The sequence below is a fragment of the Haemorhous mexicanus genome, chromosome 2 (assembly GCF_027477595.1).
Source record: "Haemorhous mexicanus isolate bHaeMex1 chromosome 2, bHaeMex1.pri, whole genome shotgun sequence".
NCBI lineage: Eukaryota > Metazoa > Chordata > Aves > Passeriformes > Fringillidae > Haemorhous > Haemorhous mexicanus.
The window spans coordinates 31,876,408-31,900,206 of NC_082342.1; the positions used below are offsets into that span (position 1 = coordinate 31,876,408).

A 23,799-nucleotide genomic window follows, 5' to 3' on the forward strand; every position below is an offset into this window, starting at 1 on the left:
CACCTTCAAGGAGCCTTTTACACCAATTTATTTCTATACAGGGTGGTTAAAAAAAATAAAATAGAAGCCCCTATTGGTTGTTCATACAGAAGTCTGGGATTCTATAGGCTTTGGGTGGGTGACTGATTTTAAAACCCAACAACACATGCTTTTTCCCTTGCCTTCTCATTCTCTTCCAAGTCAGCCTCCATGATCCAAAGAAACTAATAAGTAACACACAAGACTAGCAGTCATGTGGACCAATTAAAAAATAAAAGAGGAAGGAGAATTGAAGACGAAGAGAAAGGGAAAAACAAACAAAGATTGAAAATAAAAATTCGCCAGGATAATGCGTTTTATAAACACAGAGATAGAAACAGTTACAGCAAGGACAGAGCGGGCCAGGGGTGGGGAATAGATATTTATATATATATATATATATAAATTCAAGGGGCCTTCAGTTTATTCTTGTTGGCTCCCCCTTCTCATTAGATTGGTCTCTCTGTGGGGATCTTCATCCCCTTCTCTCCACTGTCCACCTTTTGGGGATTCTCTCCCATGACCAGGGTCCAGAAGAGGCCACCACTGCCATGTGAGTCCAGCCCGTCTTGGCAAGAGGGAGCCTGGGAGAGCACTCTGGCAAGAGATGAGCAGGAGAAGCTAGCCTTTCCCTGCTTCCTGCCAGCCCCTTGAAAAGACTGGTCTATTCCTCCTCCTCCTCCTCCTCTTTCCCTTTGGGAAACTGGGGGCAGGACAGGTACATGAGTGTCAGAACTGCTGTCATTCCGCCTTTCAGGAAAGGGAGTAGAGAGAAGGGTGATGATTATTTTGGCAGTCTCTTACCCTCCCTCCAGTTGCTTTTTGGTTTGTTGTTGATGCCTGCAGGCTTTTCTGAGGGGAAAAGCAGGAGGGAGAGGAGGAGGAGGAGGAGTACAAGCTGCTAGGATATCATCCACAACAGGCAGGAAGGGCAATGAGCAGGAACCCACATTCCTACGGGGCCATTGTGCTGCTCAGACAGCTGTGAGAGAGAGGCAGCAGCCAGTTCAGACAGACTCCTCTCTACTGCTCTCCACTAGGGGAGGAGAAAGAATGCAATACTCCACAGCCCTTAGGCAGTGTAGGCACCTGTCCATCCCAGAGAACATGCCTCACCTCTCCCCCCTCCACTGGTCTCACCTTCCACTGGGGAGAATGTTTCTCCCATCCAGTCCTTGGGCCAGGACGAGCGACCCCCTCCTCCCTTTCACAAGCAGGAGGGACAGGAATTTCTCTCTTAGACACTCAAGGCAATCCTCAAAGAACCCCATCCAGCTGTGAACCCTGCCACATCCTTCTGTGGCCTGCTAAAAACACGTGTCCAAGCCCCTGTATATACAAGGGCTGTCTCTCCATCCCATCCACCATGCGTGTCACAACACGCAACCCCGCTTCGTACACATCCTACAGTGAGAGAGAAGGCAAAACAGGGGCCTTTCTTTGGGTTTCAAAGGAGGGGCTCTTGCATGAGGAAGTGATCCCAGCACAGGAAAGGGGCTCTTGCACAAGGAAGCATCCTCCTACCAGGCAGGCTGTTGCACAGAAGGAGCACCCCCTTGAGACAGGCTGTTGTGCAAGGGGCTGCCATGAACAGGGTTACACAGCCAGAAGAGGCTGCTGCAGGAGGAGAGGCCGGAAACTGTTGCACGAGGAGGGCCGCTGCACAAGCGGTGCCCCTGGCACAGGCTATGCACAAGAGGCGTTCTGCTCCCTGGGTTGAGGTCTCTCTAGGAGCTGGAGAGGTGCTCCACTTGGATGGCGCTGGTGCTGACAGTGAGGCAGATGTCCTTGTGATGCTCTGAAGTCTTGTAAGGAGTCAGGTCGAAGGAGCACTGGGGGGGAGGGTTGGGTTGGTTAGTGTCTCCAGAAGGGCCCCCTGCTGCCCCCCCGCCCTGTGGCTGGAAGTGCTGCTGCTGCTGCGAGGCCTGGGCTTGTGCCTGAACCACCTGCTGCTGTGGGTCAGGGATGTTGTGTTTCCGCATGTGCTTCATCAGGTACGTCTCCTGCAACAGGAAGGAGCACGTGAGAGGAGGGAACGACGCTCGCAAGAGCCAAAGCCAATAGGGAGGGACACGGCAACCCAGGGGACTGCTCACACTTGGATCTACAGAAGCTGCTCCCTGGGAAGCTGACCACTTCTGCTAGCCCCAGGGCAGCAAACACTCACCGAGGTGTAGGCCCGGCTGCAGATGGAGCAGGTGTAGACCTTGGCGTGTTTCACCGTGTGTGTAGCCAGGTGTACCTCCAACGAGGCAGCATCCGTGTACGCACGGTGGCAGTTGTGGCACTTGAAAGGTTTGTCTTTGTTGTGCTGCCGTCTGTGGGACTGGGGGGTGGCAGCAGCAGGGAGGAAAGAGAAAGCAAGCATGAGGAAGGAAGCAAGTATTATTAGTACTGAAGATAGCTTTACCTCAAATACCCCATTACAGCCAGGCCCCAAGCTCGGGGCTGCTGAAGAAGGTACACCCGGCTCCTAGCATAGGGACAGAACTTCTCCCTCCAGCCCACCACGCCCTCCCCACACATGCCCTTCCCTCTCATGCATACTAGGCATTTGAAGAGCAGAGACTCTTAATGCTCCACAACCCCCATCTTCTCAGTTTCCATGCAACTCTCAGTCTTTGCCTGGTCTTTCCTTTTCTGCCCTCCTATACATCTGCTCCCTGCATCTAATACCTTCAGGGCAGGATTTGCTTTAACTGCTTGCAGGTGTTTACAGCTCTCTGCTCTTTGGCACACTCTACAGTGCCCCTCCTCCAGGGTACTGCAACAGGACACACCACCTCTGCTTCCTATATCCCTACCCTTACACCCTCCATTTCCTTGTAAAACAAACAAAAAACCCACCCAAACACCCAGACTTTATTGGGTGTAACAGTTCACAAAAAGTCTCGCCCCAGCTAAGTTAGAAAACTGCAAAACAGATGGGGGGAACTTCGAAGGTCTCACCGCTTTCAAGTCAAGTTAATTATACAGGATGCAACCATTTATGCGACTTCTTTGGGCCACTAGTGCCACAAGTCAGGAATCTCTTCCCTGCCCAGGGCTTCAACAGCCTTCTCCATTCTTTTACCCTCCTCCCAGCTGCCCCACTTCCCCCACCTCCTCTACCACAGGCAGCCTTGCCAACTCCTGTCAGCGAGCAGGACACACCCAGCCCCAGCCCCTTACCTGCAAGTTGGAAAGCTGGGTGAAAGCCTTTTCACACCCAGGGTGAGCACATTTGTAGGGTCGGTCCCCGGTGTGGATACTGTTGAGGAGGAAGAGCACAAATGGGAGGCAGTGAGCAGGCAGACAGGGCAGACTGCCAGGGCCTGCTGCTGTGTGAAGGGGATGATGTTGCCTCCGGATGCTGTTCTAGCTGGACAAAGAGAGCTCTTCCCAGCTCCCGTGTCCAATAAGAAGTTGAAGACAGGCAGTCAAGCAGATTTCAGAGTGATTAGGATTGGGGAGCAAGAGCTTAGGAATGCCTGGACAGCTCAGCATGTGAGCTACCTAAAAATGTATTGGGAAGGGGTCTGGAGGTACAGGCTCCCTGCTCCAAGCTCAGGAGTCCCAAATGACCAAGAGGAATCTGTTCTCTTGCTTCCACAGTACCAAGAAAGCAGCTCTGTTCCCTCCAGGATAGACACACCAACACTATTACTTTTTAACAGGCTGATTTTACCTACAATGTTAATCTGTCCCTGTCCCCCTGCAATGCCAGGAGCAGCTTCCACACACTCAGTCCAACCCCCGTGGTGCCAGGCCGGGATCCCCTACAGCCAATGCCTCTCTCTCTATCGCTCTCTCTCTGTGCCGCCCGCGGTGCAAGACCAAGGATCCCCAGGGACAGCATGTGTCCACCTCAGCCCTGACGTGGTCAGTGTCTCCTGCGCAGCCTCCACTCCGTCCACTCAGGTGGGTCACCTCCTTCTGGGGGTGCAGCCGGCCGCATTCCCCGCCCGCCCCCCGCATGCTTGGCGCGCGTGCTCCAGAGGTGCATGCCGGCAGCGCGGGGGGACCAGGGCCAGGCCCCCAGCCTCCTCTGGCCCTTACCGTGTGTGCTGCTGCAGGTGGGAGAGCTGGCGGAAGGCCTTCTGGCAGTAGCGGCAGGTGTAGGGCTTGGCCCCCGAGTGGATGCGGAGGTGCTGGGCCAGGTAGGATGTGTTGGCGAAGCTCTTGGAGCAGTGAGGACACTTGTGCGGCTTGACAATCGCCGTGTGGAGCTTGGAGTGGATCCTGCCGAAGAGGAGGAGGAGCAGCAGCAGTTGGACATGACCGCCATCTGGCTAGTGCTGATGGAATGAGGGCACAAAGGGGGTGGGACAGCACCATGCTATCTGCTACATGAAGGAACTCCAAACACAGCATGAGCTCTCTTGGTCTCAAACTGTGCTCCCCTTGGATTCAAGAGACCATGGTCTGTCTGCACCGGGGGAGGATCCAGAGAGAGGAACTATAGAGCTTGGACTGAGGGGCATTGGCAGAGTTGTGTGTGGGAAGCCTGTGGCTGAAATAGCAGGGGGGCTGCAAGCCTGGACTTGAGGTGTTTGGCAGAACTACGCTGGGGCGACAGGGAACAGTCCTCCTATGCCCTCTCTACTCTCACACTGACACAACCAGCCCTAGCTCCTGTCAGAAAGCGTCACTCCGCTGCCGACGCCTCTCCAGCGAAGCAGCGCTAACCTGAGCGCGCCCAGCCCCTCACAGCCGGGGACCAGGCTCACGTGTCCGATACCGCTACCACCACTCTGACGCGCGTACGACCTGACCAGCCTGGGACAACCAGCCAGGACTGCCCAGGCAGTCGCCCACTGAGGTGCTCACAGCATGCTGGGATGACGGCAACATGCAGTGCAGAGGGTCCCAGCCTCCTCCGGCCCTTACCGTGTGTGCTGCTGCAGGTGGGAGAGCTGGCGGAAGGCCTTCTGGCAGTAGCTGCACGTGTAGGGCTTGGCCCCTGAGTGGATACGAATGTGCTGGGCCAGGTAGGAGCTGTTGGCGAAGCTCTTGGAGCAGTGAGGACACTTGTGTGGCTTTGTCTCCGTATGGGACTTGGAGTGGATCTGCATCTCCGACTTGGAGTAGAAGGTCAGCGAACACATCCGGCACCTGGGACCGGGGCGAGGGGAAGAGACAGTGTCACATGGGGGTAAGCCCCAATATGGACCAACTCTAACGGATGGGATCTTCCACACTGAGTGAAGAAGGGGTGTTTTCCCACCATGTGATACTGGAGAGGTTTCACCTGGGACACTGCTTGGCTGTGAGTGGTTCATTCCCAGGGGAACAAATTTAAGCTGGGAACTGGTGTAACAGAACAAACAATACTTCACAGCCAGACAAGTGAAGGTGTTGGAAGGAACTAACTGGCTTGCGAGAGACAGAGGAGCACTCTGAAAATTTTCCAACAGCAATCCTAAGAGGATAGGAATAATTCCCAGACAAAACCCCAACTTTGTTAATCTATGATTTATTTCAGTAAAAAAAAACTTGGAAAACCTGTAAATTCCAGGTTATAGTTTGTATTAGAAGTTAATTCCATGTACTGTGAAGTCTATGGGAGCAGAAATGGCTAAATCCACTTAACTCTGCTCCCATTTCTGGAGAAGACACGCAAATATTTAGGATACAAAATGCTGAGAATAACAGCAGTGCTGCCTTCCCAGTGGGTCTCACAAAGATACTCTGGATATCAAATGTGGTATTTCATTGGTCTAGTGGGCTTTCATCATTTCAGTCTTACTGATGTGATGCAAAATGTTTTGTCTGGGTGTTTGGATCCATCTGTTCCCATAATGATCAGAAATGTATTTGTTAACACACAGATTCTCTGAACAAGAAGTAGCAGTTGGCATCGCTCTGCTAGGGATGCTGCTGTTAAAAACTGTTCCTCCGCTACAACACCAGGCTGTTAAGAGAAGCTCATACTGTTTTACAGTTCAAGATGGTAAAAGCTTTTGTGGTTGTTAATTTGACAGAGAGATAGAAGCTGCATCCAAGTTCTTTCTTCCATTTCTTCCCCACCCCCCATGTGTGTCAAACAAGGGGCAGAGTAAAGGTTTATCTGAATTTAGTTTTTTCATTTACATTAAAGACAAAATAGAATCTCCACATGTAACTTCCAGGGTCACATTTGAGAGAAGAGATGCCAGCCAGAGAATGGCTGGTTAACACGAATTCAACATTCACATTGGTTTTGTCTGGGAATTTCTTGAGTTTTACAGTGTTTACAAAACTGCTCAGCAACCGAAGTCTCTGCAGGTATTACAAGCCACAGAGCTGATCCTGCTCTTCCCCATATCCATCTCCTCTCAGGAGGATACTTCACTACATCTACTGTTGTGACTCTGTTGGAGCCAGAAGCTTTATGATGTGTGCAGTCTGATTAGCATATGTCATGTAAGCAGTATTTATCCAGCACCTACCTTAACTTCCACAGGCCCTTCCGAGCCACAGCTTGATTCCAAGCCATTTAGCTGGAAGCCATGCCTCCCTAGCAAGCACTCTAACACACACCTGTCATAACATTTCCCTCCTCTCCACCTTTGCTCTTTTACATTCATTATCATCTCTAACAGTTGTTCCCACGTGTCCTACCTTCATCTTTCTCTTAATCCATTTTAATTGCAAGCCCTAACAGAACATGCAAGCTAAGTACATCCTTACATAAATCCCTCCTCAATACACATACACACACACACACACCAATCCTTGCTGGAATCAACAAACAGAAGCAATTTGACTGTTTATCTCTACATCAATTAAAGATATAAGGAGTAAAAAGGTATATCAGCATAATCTTTTTTTAAAAAAAGTAGCCCTTGGTTTACAAACCAAACTATCTCAAGTCACACAGTTTGTTCCAGACTTCCTGAAATGCTAGACTTGAATAGAGCATATGTATTCTGCAGTAATCAAGTCATACTTACATGATGAAGACTGTGTATCCTTGAAAGCACCAATGTTAGAAATAACTGAGGTGAACACTAAACTGAAAAATACCTTTCAGTCACCAAGTCCAGCTCCCTGCTACCGCAAGCAATTACAGCATAATCCCATGCTTGACTTTTAGCAAGCTCCTTCTCAGCAGATGCTGACTTCCATTACTCTCAACTGAACCCCGTTCCACAGCACTGGCCCTCTGATAAGGAACCATTCAATTGAGAACAAGCTCCCAGTGTGATGCTGTGCTAATATGGCTCAGCAAAACAAAGGGGAATAGCAGGTATCCTTTTTGTATACAGGAGGGGAATGACTGTTCTTGCCAACAGCACGTCTAATGCTGAAGTCAATGTCCTCAACAATTACTGAAAAACTCACACAGGCTCAGCAAGTTAAAGAATGATGGCATGTGGAAAATTGGCTTTGCAGGAAAGATTCACTGACTCCAGTTGATCTAGGTTTGGAGTAAAGCTTAAAAGATAACTTGGTCAATAGCCAAATAAATCTACGAAGGGAGAAAAATATCAATTACTAGGGGCTTATTTTATGAACAAGTCAGATATAAAGAGGAACAACAACTGACACCAAAAGTGGAAAAAAGAGGAAACAGGCCTTTTCCAACCATGAGAATAATGCATCTTAGGAACAAGGCTTGGAGGGTACAATATGGTCTCAGTCACTTAGCCCCTACAATCAGCATTCTGAGAATCCAGATACCTTTCTGAGAGAAATACCTTTATAAGGGTTTTGCTCTAGTTTAAAGAGAATGCTGGACACTAATCTCTTCTGTGCTGTGCACAGGACTCTATATTTTAAATAGTCTATTCTGTTCTGAAAAATTAATGAATTTTACCATGCCATCAAGTCCATGTAGTCCCATGCATTAAATCTATAGTGCCATAAAGCCATCAACTTTATCTTCCATAACTCCTGTGCACCCTTTCCTTTACTTAATTGCTTTGGCAGGTATCTGCCTTCAGGTCAGAAATTCTCTAAAATAAACTTTAATGAAGAGAAACAGACTGCATGTCCTTTTCTATTTTCAAAATAAAATTATAAAGAAGTTTTCAAAACATCACTGGCACTTGCATGACAATGATAAACCTGATTATTAGCCAAAACAGGCCTCAACAACAATAACAGAACCCCCCAAAACCCTAACCTCCCCAAAAACCCCAAAATCAAAACAAAACCCTCAAACGAACAAACCAACCAACCCCTATAATCTGAATTTAGCAGCTACAGACATTCTGATATTGTTTTTCAAACAACATTTAGAATTAAAATCTTGCAAGAACTCATTTTCTAATCATCTAATTAGCATCAACCCTGAGAGAGCAAGAATGTTATGCAGCATTAACAAATTCATGAGCCTTATGAGTTAAAAAAAGCCCTGGAATATAACAGAAAGCTGCATTCCAGAATTTTATATTGTGTGGTATCAGGCTTTTTCATGGGAACAAATGATCCATTTAATTAAGGGCTTTGCATTCTGCTTCAGACAACATCAAATATTAAAGGGGAAGATGCAATCAGCCCTCTAGTGGGCAAATATGGATTCAAAAAAATGTTAAATCTATATGGATAATGAGAATATCCCATCTGACACCAGCAGCATTTCAGTGTTCTACTTCAGTGAAATTCTGGCTGGGGAGAGGAAAAATAGGGAGTGCTCCTTGCTAAGCATGAATGAAACACTATATGAAATAATTGATTTCTTCCCCCCCCTCTGTTTAATATCCATTTTTAATAGTCTCCCCACTGTGCTTCTAAACTACCCCTCCTTTGGCTGCATTCTTTCTGACAGCAAGAAACAGAAATGACTGCAGCATTCCCATTGATGGTGTGACACAACATCCCCTGCAGCTGCTTGTTACGGCTCTGCAAATTCAGACAGCCTTGGAGAAAATATCCTTAATAAAACAGAGGTTCATATCAACAGTTAAATTAGCACTCAGCCATATGCCAGAGATCAAAAGTAACCCCTTCCAATGTCTACAATGCTTTCTTTTTTATAGGAAATAAAGGCATTCAAAAAATGTTCATGTTAGACAGAGACATTCTCAAAAAATCATGAAATGCCAGCAAAAGGTAGATGTACAATTCTAATTCTACTCCCATATGAAAGTCATCACAATGAGTCATAAAGAAAATGATGCTTATAGCAACTAGACTACAACTCTGTGGCACACAGTGCTGTATTTTTTTCCACTTTTCATGGAATGTTCCGCCTCATTCATCAGATGCTGTTAGGAGATAAAATGCCATCTGAAATACCAGCTCATAGTAAAATTTGCCCAACATGGATTAACAGCCTTTTTCAATCAAGTGCTTAATTAATCAGTATCACAGTTGTGAAAACTATGTAAGCTTTTATATGGCTCTGAGAATTCGGATTCCAAGTATTTACTGAGAGTAGTCTTACAAGTTAATAGAGTCCTTGCTCCTTGTGTTACGCTACATATACAAGTTAGACCATCAGTAAAACTAAAAATCAAACCAGGAAAGTCTGAAGTTAGACTAGATGATAAGTTTAGGCTGTCAGAGTCAGCAGTTCATCTAAAAAGGAAGGAAATGTCTTGCCTTTGCAATGCAGAGTTAATGAAGTAACTAATGCAAGCATAGCATAATAATGGATGTACAGTTCATGATAAATGCTTGATCCTCACATTCCCTCATTTTTTAAGCTGAAGTTAAACACTATCTTGTTAATATTTTGTAAGAGGAGGAGAAAGGAGACAAAACTAACATCCAAGATACACATGTACACTTGGGCAACATCCAATTAAAGCCAGTGAGTACGAAGATGCCAAACGAAGGCACAGGAATTGTACCTCTGCTTCCACACTGCCCACCCAGCATCAGCTCCTATTCCAAAGCCAAGGCTATGCTTCCACTGAACAGTTTACACTACTGGAGTGTGTAACAAATCTATCACCTATGCTCAGAGATCTTGGTCAACTTACTCCCACAGTCCTTCAGTCCCCTGGTGGCTTGGTAAGGCTGCAGAAAAGCATATTCTCATATACTGGCAAAGCAAAGAGCAGTTCAAAATGCTCTCATCATATGGCACTTTCCCAGTTCCCAGATTTGAGGGAACTCAAATTTTGCATTTTGTCCATTTTTCCAAATGACCCTAAAAATACCTGACCCAGAATTTTGTGTTATTTCAGCATACTTCACAAATTCCTGTCTTCTTTCAATGACTCAATCATTTATGCTTTCAACAGTTGCACCTTAAACCTCTTCTGTCGCAGTTTTGCACCGGGAGCTTTCATGATGTCACTTAATTCCTAAAAGTCTTTTTCATAATCTTTGCTTTCCAGGATACTGTTCCTCCATATTCCTTATCTTTAGACCAGAGACATTAAATAGTCCAACAAAACACTTCTGTCTGATAATGTTTGCCATTGTGTCCAAACATCTGGACCTCAGTCCCTGGCTGCTGGAGACATCATGCTGTCCCAAAAGGCTAAGTCTTCCATGGGACTGTATTAAAATATATTTTCTCTGAACAATAACAACCACATAAAGATCCCATTGCTTTACAGCTACCCACCAGCATTGCTTTTATCTTTGGGTTATCAGCCATGACTTTCTGTTGACCTCCAAATCATTGAACATCAGACGTAAGACACTGTCCGCCAATTTTTGAAATCAGTCACCATTAGCAAAAAAGACCAACAAAACAATAAAACACAATAATGTGCTTCCCTCTATAGTGATAACATGCAAGAGCTAAAATTAAAAGAATACAAAAGGCCCATTAGAAAGCACTAGGAAATTTGGAAACACCAGGATTAAGGTCATCCATGTCACCATAATTTGGCTCTGCAATGCAGGTGCATTCTGATACAGCTTTACTGACTGTTTCCACAGAACTGCACTCTTATTATGTTGCACAGACAGATACTTAACAAGCAAGCATTCAGCTTTTTATATCACCACTCTGGACAGCCTTAAGCCTTGTCCAATTCCAACATGCAATTCCAACCTCATGAAGCAGATCACTCATCTCCTGTACCCACCACAGAAATATCAGTGCTCCATAAGCACTCATCTATCTCCACAATGTCCCTTTTTTATGTTTTGTAAGGGAAGGGAATCATAAATGACACAGTGAAACACAGTTAAAAGATTTGTACCCACTAATTCCAAGTGGCCAAACTGATATCGGTGACCTCTTTTTTTCCTTTAAAGGAAAATTCCTATTACATACATTCATATCACTGCTCCTCTAGATTTCTAAGCTACTCCTATGAGCTCCAACACTTCTGCAAAGCAGAACAGTGTCTGACCTGTAACTAAGGAGTGTTCAATGATACTTGAGGTTATGGTTTTGGAAACACCAAATGTTAATTATTTTAGGGTAACTCTCTGTGGTCATTTGTAGCCTGAGACAAATGCAAATCCACTGAAGATTCAACCTAACTCATACTTGCACACACTTCAAGGCAAGATTATCTGTAGGGCTGTAGGATACAACAGCAAACTGTGGCAGAGGCAAATGTAATCAACAGTTCTTCATACTAGCAAATGCCTTCCCCAGATCATCCTCCTCAATTCCACAATCCCATGTCAATGCATTTTATTTTCTTTTCACAGAATACTCCTTTCAGTTTGTTGAGCAAACATGCAGGTCTCTGACAGGCTATCGTGCACCAATAACTAATCGAGGATGGTATCAAAGTGCATTGACTCAATAGGGCCAAACTAAGGTGTAATCAGGTAAGAGGCACAAAATACAGTTTTAAAGTTCCCTCTCTCCCAAGCTGAAACTGTGACTGTCCTCCTCATTCCCTTGTACACACTCATTCCATTGACAAGTAACATGCCAAAATTAGAATTTGTGACTGCAGAACTTCTCCTGTCAATTCCTTCTGTTTGGCACTATGAGGAACTGCCAAGGGAAAGCACATGCGTGCACACACTCACAGTTACATCTCAGCAGAAGGGAGAAAACTTACCATAACACAAAGTTTTACCTCATTATACTCTCAGGCATGTGGCCAGTCAAACTGTCATTTTCTAAGCTCCAAGCACTGCATTTATATACAAAGCAAGGATTATGTGTACAAACTGCATGTATATATGTAAATGTGCATGTGCAACAGTATTCCTTAGAGCTCTGAGATCATAAGACAATGCCAGCCACTCTGGAAAAGGGGTAAGGATCTTAAAAATCAAGACAAGTCTCAAAAATATGCAGCTGAGGAAAGAAGAGAGACTCTCTTGGAGTCCTCTGCTGAGGGAAAGGCTAATAAGCTCACCCTTGATTAGACATCAGAGAATCCACACAGGAGAGAGCCGCTGGAAACCAGGCATCATTAGTTCCGCTGCTCACGGAACCACTTGTTAAAAAAAGCAAACAGAAATTCCAACGTGTGGCATCACACTGACACCCACGCTGGTCATCAGCAATCTTAAAATCCATTGCACAGACCTCTGCCACTGCAGCTAAGATGATAAATGACAGCAACAATACTTTCTCACCTTTTTCTAGCCTAAGAGGGAGATGAGGTTCTTTGCCAGAGGAGGTCACATTCTTACACTGACATCAAAGCCATGGCAAAATTTAGAAACACTGGGTTTAATATTTCTAGGCTTTGGAGGGAATGTGGTCAAACTTTCTGCCTGACACTTCAAACTTAATTCCCCTTTTGCCCTTAGCCTTCTAGCCCAGAGCAATCCCCTCTCCTGCACCAAGGCCCAGACCCAATCTCTTTACCCGCATGCCCCAGCCTCTTGATCCTCTACTGCAGGGGCACTTTGCTACTTCATTCCCTCAGTTACCTAACACTTATCTCCTCTCCCTCATGCTTCTGTTTGTCCACATCCCATACTCTTGTCCCTCTGTTCTGCCAGTTCTAGGTACTTCATTTTCCAGCACCTAGCAGGTCTGGTTCTTTCCTCCACCTCTCAGTCTTGGCTGTTTATAGCTTATTCTTGTGCTAGCTCTCCCCTCTCTCCCTTGAAAAGAGGCTCCCCATCACATCCTCTGCTGCATTCCCTAGTTTGTATGCGCTTGTCTTTTCCCTCCTCCTTTCTGATTCCCATCTCTACCAAGTTTCCAGATTTCCTCAGCACAAACAACTCCATCCCTGCCCATTCCTCCAGCCCCTACCTCATTCTCATCCCTACCACATTTGAACTAAGCAGTGTCTTCTCATGCTTTGCTGTTGTGTCCATCAGAGAGGGAGGTTACTGTTCACACTGGGCACTAGAGACCCCTTCTGAAGCAGAAGGAGGAGCAGCTGTGCCTGAAGGAAAAGCATGTTTGGCCCTTCGGTGCAACTCTAGAAGATGCTTAGAGCTGCAGAAAGAGTAGCTATATAGTCCAGCCTCACACAGAAACTGAGAGAAGTTAGGCAGTATTTGTCTCCTCTGTGGAGATGGACTGTCTGCTGAGTGCCTGGAGTGGTGCAAGCCTCAAGAAGCCTCAAAGAGAATATTACCTTCACATATTTCCACCTGCAAACTATAAATCATCTCAGAGCATGCTTAATGGATTTTTTCCAAGCTTAAAACTGGCCAAATTCAACAATATTGTCACAGACACATGTGGCATACTAAACTCATAGCCACCACATTACAAATTGATTCAAAACTTTGAGAAGTTCACTAAACAGTAATGCTAAATCCAGTACAGGGGAGAAAAAACAGGCCTAAAACAAGACATGTCTGAGAAGATACCCACCTGCTGTATTCACCACTGGTTCCCTTTCTGTACATAATTTGCTCTCTAATGAGGGTCTCCATTAAGCTTCCTCATCTTCTACAGCTCAGTTTACTCAGGCTTCTGTACACTTTTGCACCTTGGACTCATCTCTGAAGTTTCCTGTCCCTCAGCTTCTTATTGTCTCCCAACTTTCCTGCTGTTCCCCAGTGAAAGTAAGGAAGACCCAAAACTAGAAGTGGAGAAGACAGAGCTTGTTGATTACACTGTGACAGTGAGGCCCTTCTCAAGCCGACAACTTTTCTGCTGGTATCCAAGGCTCCAGAGCACAGCCTGCAAAACATTCCAGACTATAAAACTGGTATTCATCCTGGATTTTACTTAGTACCAAAGCCTTGCAATGCCTATACAGAGCTCTCTTCCTCTTACAAAGAAACTGCTTAGAGGACTGTCAAGAGAAAGAGAATTGATGATCTGGCCCAGAGCGGCTGAATCACCTTATCAGTCTTGTCCATTGACCACATCACAGCACAGACTTCTAAAAGTGCACAGGTGCAGCCACCACACCAGGACTAAAAAACAATCCTACTGTATCCAGGACCTGTTTGCTACCTTTTCCTCGGCACCTTTTAAAACACTGGGAAGAAGCCATGTGCTCCACAGTGCCAGCATCTTTCTAGAAAGACTCTTGATGCTGATTTCATTTTCCAAAGAAAAAGGGAATTCTACAAAGATGTCAGGGAAGATTAACAAAGAGCTGATGGTGAATTCAGACAAGACTGATGTGACATTACTCATGAAAGAAAATGTTTCACAGGACTGGGTTTAGATGCTGTCCCCTACAGGTGCAAGCATTCTTCCAGCAGCACAATGCAAAGCACCAAGGACTCTGCCAGACTAATCTTAAGGACAGACGTAGAAGATCTGCAAGTACTGCCATCATTAGCAAAAGCCTTGCACCTTTTCTTACAAAAAAAAAAACCCTGGTCATAGAGATTCTTCCACCACTTCCACAGCAGCCTACTAATTCACTTCTAGAGATGATACAGCAGTAAAACAGTTGCTATTTGCTGGAGCAGGCATCTCTACATTTAGTAGAGAATGGGATGAGCTGCAGTACATGTATCAAGGTTTATGCTCCAACACCTCCCACATCTGCCTGGCTGTGCTCCTCATTCAAGGCCTTACTCTGTCTTTATCACCACGCTAGGAGACAGGAATTACAAATATTAGCCACCTGCCCAGACACTCATGACAAGAGAGCTCACAGAGCTCAAAACCAAAACTTAAAAAAAAACCCCTAAATCTGACAAAATAATCCCAAGCTTTAGGAATTGGGTATTAAAAAAAACAAAACAAAACAAAACAAAATAAAACAAAACAAAAAAAACCACAAAAAAACAAAAACAAAAAAACCACAAACAAACAAAAAAAAAGAAACAAAAAAAAAAAAAAAAAACAAAAACACAAAAAACCCCACACTGATCAATGTAGTACAACTCCTTCCAGGAATCTGAGTACATTATTCTCAGTGTCTCATCATGGGAATCAGTGAAATCATACAAATGTAGTCATATGAATGCCAAAACCAACTCCTCCTCCAGCCTGAGAAAGAAGAAGGAGTAGAGGAACTTCACCCACAGTCTTAATTTAGCTAGCATATGTCTGCATACTGTAGTGACGGGAACTACTGAAATCATCCTCTAGAATACAGAAGGATCCCAGTATTCCTCAAAGTTTGAACTTGTGAGTCTATTCATATGCATATTATAGAGAAACGATTTTACTATGGTGCACAAAGGTCTTCTCTCCCACAGCTCCAAGAGAAGATAGTGCTTTCCTTTATTTTTCCAACAGTCATTTTTAGTTCCAAACTTGCACATGGGATGCATCATCCAAGAGCAGATCTCAAAGAGGGCAGAAGCACTCCCTCCTGAAGTACTACTATTGGGGGTCTTCAATAAATCTCAATTTAGCTTTCTCACACCTAAGCACTGCTCAGAGGAAGGCCTTCTTAGGGTGGGAGCTGGTGAAAGAAGTACCACACTCAGATTAAACATAAAGAAATCTTAAACATAAAGAAATTACATGTTCCCACATATATACTCATCTGTTTTTTCCCTTTTTCATGAGCTGTTACACAGACTATGCATGTTCATAAAGTTTCTGCTGAGTCACTCCACCTGGTCTTGGGCATTTTTTTTCCAAACTTACAAGTAAACAAGGAGCTATAATTAAAGCCCTGGTTCAGCTTTAATTCTAGTGTTCACTGCCAATTGTGTCCCCTGTAAATACATATTTAACAACCTAATTAGCAACCCAGACTGTAAGCAGCTTGAGTAGTATGGATCTGTGGCTATGGCCCAAAATAAATGGTGGGATTACAAATAGCAAGCTACCTAACACTCCCACCCTTCCTCACCATACGCTGATTATATTTTCAAAGTAGAAGAACTGGGACATTGGCTAAGATAAAAAGGCTGATCCAAGCTCTGCTTTTGTACCCATTTAACTGTGTTGATTTCAAAAAATGTAAACATTAAAAAAGTGCTATAGTTAAAAGTGAAAAAATGCCTGGGGTGGGCGCACAGATTCTATGCAGATGCCTTCGTATTCCTAAGGCGCAATTCCAGAAAGGTAACTAAATCTGTACCAAAACAAAGAACATCTAGGATGATAAAAGGAAAACTGTTTGATATGGGATCCTGGGCACATTATAGGCAAGTGAGAAGACCTAGGGAATATCTCCTGTTTCTGTTTCAATTTGGCTACTACTTCGCCTCTTATTTATCTTAATCATCCACCAGAAACACCTATCATTGGATCACCCAAAAGTGCTCCTGCTTCCGGCCTAAGACAGACCATCACATTTACTACCTACCACTTCTGCTCTGTCTAGTTCCCACCTTTTCTAAAACACCCACACTGCTTATCCTCTGGTTCAAGTATTCCCTCCTACCTTATCTCTCCCCTCCCCATCACTTGCAAACTCAAGCCACATCCCTCCAAGCTCAGAAACCCAACCTCAGGGCTCAGAACTCTCCTCCCTCTTATCTGACACACTTAGGGCTCAGAAATACCCTTAATATTTAATTCAGAATTACATTTTATTTCCCTCGTTTTGTTTGGAGTGCTGAGATAGAAGGAGATCACATGGGGCAATACACACAGGAGCAGACACTACCACCACAGTTCACTTCCTGCTCTGTGTGTCTCCAGTTTGTAGTCTTTATACTGTAAAGGACTGGAGTCCTAACTGAGGAGCACCCAGGTATAACAGAGCTCTCAGCTACACCAGAAGTGCTCCAGCTGCACCAGCCATCACTGCACTCTTCAGTACACCAGCCATACTACCTGGCTGTGCCATCAAGGATGCAGTTTAGCCTCCGTAACATCCTGGTCATTAACTAATCTAGTAACATTAACAACTATATATTCAGGAAATCAAAACTGTCCACTATAAGGAAATCCTTAGTTTTGGGTCAACCCATCAGCGTGTACATTCCTGACCAGAAAGAAAACTCAACTCTTTCTGCAGCTTAAAGATTCTCTACTCAGGGACTCTCTAGGTACAAGGCAGAGATCTCTTCTTCCCCATGTAACCCTCTGAAGGGTTACATCCCCATCCCCATGCAATGTTACAGTCAAGGTTTAACCCCACTCCCCACCTGTATGTCTTGCCATCCTTGTGCTGGTCCTCATCATCCTCGTTTGTCAGCACAAAGGGGTCGCTCATCTCCGGCAGTCCTGACTCCTGCAATCGTTTCTTCTTGCGGCCCCGGGGTGGTTTGGGGGCAACTCCCCCACCCCCGCCACCTTCAGCGAGGGTGGCTGTCCCTTTTTTGGACAGGTCTGGAACCACCTGAAGGGCTGCCTGGGAGCCAGGGGGTAGCGCAGAGACAATCATGGGAGCTGAGATGGGAAAGGTCTGGGCAGAGGCGGCTGTGGTCACCAGAGAACCTGACGGGGAAGTTATCACCAGACCAGGACCTACAAACAAAGGAAGGTGGAGGAAGTCAGTTATTACATCTCCAATTACGCCCAACCTCCTTATCCCACAGAAGCATCTACTTTTGACTGCAACACAAACAGAAGGGTAGCTTCCCCTCCCAAAGCATTCCCAGTCTCCACTGCTGGCAGTCAAACTTCCATTAAGAGGGTGGATGTATGGAGCGCATAGAGATTCACAGTGAAACCACACCAAGGCAGTCCACAACATCAGTAAGGCTAGGAATAATCTACAGGCCAGTAAGGATTCTCCAGGACCTCCTGTTTCCCCATCCCATGGTCCCCTTTGTAGCTGCCGAAGCCTTTGGAGTGTCCTACCTGCTGTCATGAGCCCAGCAGACTGCACTGGTACCACGGTGATGTTCTGAGTCACGGGGGCTTGGCTGTGCGGTGTCAACTGCTCCGGCTTGGTGTCCGAGTCCATGGAGATTCCAGTGGGCAGCGCCACAGAGGTGGGGACTGTCAGCAAGGCAGGGTAGTGGGGGGGAGCCAGGCTGCAGCCCTTCTCTGTGGGCAATAGCTGCTCCTTCATCTTGTTAATGAACATGGTGTTCTCAATCTAAACAGAGGAAGGACAGGTCTTAGCATACCCTGGCAGGGCTTTGCCCAGCATTTGGCTGAACGAGAAATGCAACAGAAATATGCATCATGCAACACGCATTGTAAACTTCTGAATATAACAGGTTGGGAGATCTTACCTGTCCCGAGACGGTGGGCACTGCTGGCCAGAAGTACGGGGAGGAGTTGAAATGAGATTCTTCCATCCTAGCTGGGCACAGGGGGCAAGAAGAAGGGGGAAGGGAAGAGGAATGGAGGATAAGGAAGACAAACAAACACACACAAAAAACCCATTAAACTCAAAGAGACTCCAACATGGAACTGACTCAGTCTAATGCTGTGACAGTTCCTTAATCTCCCCTGTCTTTCTTGAGCAACTTCTCCCCCCTTTTGAGCTATCTGACCAAAATAAAGAAATATTTTCAGGGGAAAAAGGTGACTGTTATTCCCATGGGCTTGGGTCCATCTGAAATGCCCCTTGCCCAGAAGTCCTTCATGCAAAAAACAGGACTGACTAGAAACCCACAACACATCCAAATTTCCCCAATTATCATCCACCCAAGTATGTGGCATAAATGAAGTCTGTGCATCTGCAAGCAGGCAAATACAGATGAAAACTGTTTTTCACCACCACAGACAGTCTGACCCCACAGGCAGTGAAAATGTTGGACCTTGCCTGTCCCTCCACCCCAGCTCAAGACTAAGGACCCAGATGCAGCAAAGGGACATTAGCATTATGTTACACAGGAAGAAAGACAGGCAGAGAGAGGGAAACAGACTTGCCCAAGATAACAGACAGCCACAGCAGACCAAGAAGTCAAACTCAGGGCTCCTAACTTCCTGCTGCCACCCCAGCCCTACTCTTGAAAGAAACACAGAAATATCATTCAATAATCCTGCTCTCCTCCAATGAGACTAAGCAGTAGGAAAATAACCTGATTCCTCTGCTCCTGAGATACCCTATTTCCAAGCAAGATCATGTCATGGCTCTTCATTGCCCATTTTCTTCCCATCTTTGGACAAAATTCTGTAGGAATCTGTCCCCAGCCAAGTGCCCACTGCTCCATCTCAACTTTCCCTGCATTCAGAGGACGAGTTAGACAACAAAAGAGAGTCTCCTGAGCACAGAGCTATAATCTCTTTGGGAACACCTGACTGAAGAAGCACTTTCCTTTCTAATCCTTACATTCCTTTGTGTGAAACCACTAGTGGACAAAGTTTGTTACACTTGCAAAAACATTACTCAAAACCTAAAAGAAATTAACAAAACAATATTTTCTGAAAATAGATACATCTATTCCTAAACAAATATGGCAAAAATGGTAGGTAAAAACTATACTCAGAATACATTTGGCAGAGAGCACAACCACTGTAGGTTTTTCATGCAGCTACCTGCAAACTGTCTACTCATATTTCTGTTATGGTCTGTCAGTGGTCTAATAATTGAACAATATTGCTTCTGAAGGGTCTATCTCAATCCTCAGGGGAGCTCAGAGGGATGTCCCCAGTAGCATGAAGCACATTACAGAAGTATATCAAGACAGAATAAATACATGTGGAATTGCTGTGTGTGAGCCAAAATGCAAAGATAATTTTCCTCTATGTGGAGAAGCAGTATTTAAATGAACCAAATTACCCGATAATTTTGTATTTATGAACTGCTCATGCAAAAGCAAGGCCAAGTACTCCTGCCTCACTCACTCACTGCAAATCAACCAATAAACACACTTAAGGATAAATTATTTACCTTACGTTGGTGGCATGCAGTCAGACTGCTCGCTGCCTGACTGAATTACTCTGGATTTGCACCGCTGTGATTCAATCAGAGGCTGATGGGGCAAGACTCGTACCTTCCTTCCTCTGCTTTCTTTTCTGAGCCAAATTAATTATTAAGTACACTGCCCGCAGCACAGCCCTTTGCATGTAACACTTAATTACATGACTTTTTTCTTCCACAGGATGGGCACACATGAGGAGATAACACATCCTTGGCAATTGAGCACGACCTGAATCAAGAGGGGTATTTTGTTTGTAATTTCCTAGTTTGAGGTTTTTTGCTTGGTTTTTGTTTTGTTTTTAAAATAAATAAGCAGTTATTTGCTTAGCTTCCACATCAAAGACACCAAAGTGAACCTGACTGTCCAAAACCACAAAGTCTCATATAATAATAATCAGATGCATTTTCCAGAGAAACTTTGTAGTTGTCCAAGACTCCCTTGGATGCAACTGCAAACTTCAGGAGCTAAACAGAAAGATGCCAATTTAAGCAGAAAAACTCACAACAGCTTTCTTATTTAAAGAGAACAAGTAATAAAAGGCAAGTCCATTTCCAGATTCCAAAATCCAGACCAGAAGAGGCCAGGGCGCTCAGTGGCTGCTTGTCTCCATCTTGTCTTCCACCAGAACTTCACAGAGAATCTAACTTTTGTTTGCTCAGCTTACAAAGTGTGCAAGTCAAACACGGCTCATACTGATTCTTCAAAGGACGGCTACACTGATTTCATTAGACTCTCTCAGAATCCACCTCCCCATCCAAAAATCTTAATACTTGACCATATTACCTATCAGGCCTCAAACTTCTGGCTTGAAAGGCTGAAATGTGATGGAGTTATAAGAATGTGGAGGAAAAGGAGAAATGGTGTAAAAGTTGAAGCTTTCATGCAATTTCACTAGCAAGCCAATCTTCCAAAGGCAGAAAACAAAGGTTAGGATTCCTCCACCAACCTACCGGCCTAGTACCCAGAGCTGTCCCTCCCCTACCCCATTTTCAAGCTAAAAAGGTATTTTGAAAACATGCACCCCTATTGGCAGCCCCCACTCAGACGCTGCTCACACTTACTTTACCAGAACTCTGCTCGTAACCCTTCCAATTGCTCTATAACTACCAGACATGGGCTGGAGCTTCAACCCTGTACCACAGCACGATCCCACTGCAGGGCCTTCATCATCCCAGCTTCCACAAACAGGCCAGAGATGGGACCTTCTTCCTATTCACCAGTCTAGTATCAGACAGATGTCAACGTACCCTCCTGATATAAACCAAAAACACTTTCTGTGTACACACCACAAATGTACATACACCAAATAAACAACCGAGTGAACCAGAGAACTCACAAGGGACAAGGGATCTGGAGTTTAGATCTCACAGAATCACGTACTTAACGTGCTGCATTTATATGTCTTGGCAGCTCATCACTTTAATCGTAAACAGACAGATAAAAGCACATGCAAGTACACTGTGAGATACAGGCTGTGTTTCTGGAAAGCACAATCAAGGCTGGATGTGCAGGTATTTGTTCAGAGGTTGACTTTTAACACGGGTTTCTTTATTCTCCAGATGCCGGGCTTTTATTTCCCATTTGGCATGGAGTTTTCAGTCAACATAAGGCCCTGAGAGTAATGCTCAGGAACAATTTAGACTGTTGTTTCATTCTGCCCAAGATCTTTGTTCAATGACAAGGAGCTTTTAGGCTTAATTGCTGCAAAATACCAAGGATGCTGAAAGCCACACAGGCTGTTACAACAAAAGCAAAAATGTTTCCCCGGTAATCATAAGCACCAGAAAGTTCAAACGGTGTTACACCTTTAGAACAAGTGCATTTGAACACACATCAGGAATATCCCAAACGTACCGGACAGAGTCCTGGATCCCAAACCCACACACTAGAGACAGAACTTTGGTGCCGTTCCCCGACACTTGTGTAGCCTCCACCCCGACCGGGCAAGCCTCTGTTGGAACAGGTGCCTGGCAGCGGGCATACCCTGCGCCTCAGCTCCTTCCAGGCTGTCAATCCCTGCTCCCGCACCCTACAGCTCAAACGCCCTCACTCCCCCAACTCCGGCACCCGCGGCCCGTCCCATCTCCTCCCAGCCCGCGGCAGCCCCCGGCTGAGAGGCGGGAGTCACTCACGCAGCTCCGGGAGCTCCTTACCCCTCTCACTCTCCCTCCTCTTGCATTTCTCCTCCTTCCAGGGCCGGCTCTGCAAATAAACCGCCTCGGTTACCGGGGCGCCCAGGGCCCCGCATGGCAGCGGGCGGCGCTCCGCGGGGCCCGCGGGCCGGGGCACCCCGGCCATATGCGGGGCAGGCGCTCCCCGTGGGGCCCGGACGCGCCTCCCTGCGCGGCGGCAGAGGGCGGGGCCGGCTCGGAGCGCGGCTACCCCGTGGCGGAGCCCCGAACACCGGGAGAGACGGGCGGGCGGACAGACAGACAGACAGCTCGCCCTCCTCCATTTCCGCTTCCAGATCGCCCCGGCCCCGGAAGTCCCGCTGCCCGCCCCCCCGCCTGCGGTCCCGCCGCCTCGCACATTACCGGGCTACCCCCCAGCGGCGGCCCCGGCCCGGCTCCGGCGGCGGCGGCCTCCTCACCGGAAAGACAGCGGGGAGGAGCTTCCGGGTCAGGGGGCGGGCCGCGCCTCGGCGCTTCCGGGTCGCTGAGAGGAGCGGAACGGCGTCATCAGCGGTTTCGCTTGAAAATGGGGCAGCGGAGCAGCGGCTGCGGCCCGGGGGAGGCTGCCCGGGGCGGGGGCACCGGCGAGGCGGCCGCGGCCGGAGGTCGGGGCGAGGGTCGGCCGCGCGCGCGCGCGCTTACCGGAAGCGCGGAGGGCGCCGGCGCGCGGGGCAGCCCGGGCTGGCGGAAGGGCGGAAGTGCCTGTGGCGGGCGGGCGCGCGGCGTCCCCGAGCCCGGCCGGCAGGGCCGCTTCCGGCCTCGCAGCGTCACGTGACGCACGGGCGGGGGAGATGCTGAGCCCCCTCGTGAATATTCATGAGCCTCCGTGAATAGTAATTCGGCCGCCGCCGCCTCTGGGTCGGCGCGGAATGAGGCTGATTCAGAGGAGTTTTCCCGAGCGCTGTGCCTGCCAGCGCCTGGGACGGCCCCGGCCCGCCGCGATGATCCAGGGGAGTTGTCCCAAAGTTTGGCTGCCAGCGCCTGGGATGGTCCCAGCCCGCGCTGGCTCGAGCTTTTTTCTGGCACGCTGCTAAACGTGTTTGTCCTGCTGAGCCAACAGAAAGGACTTCCCGCCAGCTGGCCTTGTGCCAGAATGGGCAAACCGGACCATCTCATTCCCTGCCGGGAGCAGGAGGGCAAGGCCGGGTGTGGAGGGCAGCAGGGTAACCCTGTCCCTGCAGCCGGCGGCTCCGTGTAACCTCCCCCAAACACCAATTGTCCTCGCGTTTGTAACCGTGCACTCTCGACCCCAGCGGGGGCTGCAGCTCACCCTCGTTCCAGTCTCTAAGCTCTCCCTTTCACAGCCTCAGCCCACCCAAGTTCCGTCTGGCAGTCTCCCGCTGCCTCCCGTGCGCTGGCGCTGGCGCGCCGCGGGCGGAGCAGCAGGCGCTGGGTGCCCCGGCTCCTGCGGGAGCACGGCTCGGAGCCGCTCCAGCACACCGCCGAGCCCGGCCGGCTGGGCGGCCACACAGCGCACTGCAGACACCCCGCCAAATCACCGAGCTGCTGCTCTGCTCCGCTTCGGACACTCAAGGCTAAGATAGGCTTCGTTCCGCTACTCGTAGCAGGGTTAACTCTGGCGCTGGGCCCACCTCCAGGTCAGGCTGGGTTACCTTCCTCACCTGTGGGGCTGCGCGCCGCGCCTTTGGCTGAGCTGTTTCCA

General features: G+C 47.3%; 1 protein-coding gene across 11 annotated transcripts; it reads right to left on the reverse strand.

Annotated features, from left to right (window-relative positions):
- Nucleotides 1–12: 12 nt before the first annotated feature.
- ZNF384 (zinc finger protein 384) lies at nucleotides 13–22,802 on the reverse strand. 11 transcript variants are annotated; one of them, XM_059838189.1, is made up of 11 exons: nucleotides 22,556–22,728; nucleotides 22,119–22,167; nucleotides 21,027–21,216; nucleotides 18,328–18,394; nucleotides 17,948–18,188; nucleotides 17,290–17,611; nucleotides 4,888–5,112; nucleotides 4,057–4,239; nucleotides 3,190–3,268; nucleotides 2,186–2,344; nucleotides 13–2,021 (listed from the first exon to the last, which is right to left on the reverse strand). In XM_059838189.1, exons 3-11 carry the CDS (start codon nucleotides 21,077–21,079, stop codon nucleotides 1,746–1,748), a joined length of 1,605 nt encoding a protein of 534 aa, XP_059694172.1. In that variant the 5' UTR covers nucleotides 21,080–21,216; nucleotides 22,119–22,167; nucleotides 22,556–22,728; the 3' UTR covers nucleotides 13–1,745. The 11 variants fall into 11 exon arrangements, with proteins under 11 accessions (XP_059694172.1, XP_059694174.1, XP_059694171.1 ...); XM_059838191.1 differs by having other exon boundaries at nucleotides 22,098–22,167; XM_059838188.1 differs by having other exon boundaries at nucleotides 22,500–22,728.
- Nucleotides 22,803–23,799: the final 997 nt, after the last annotated feature.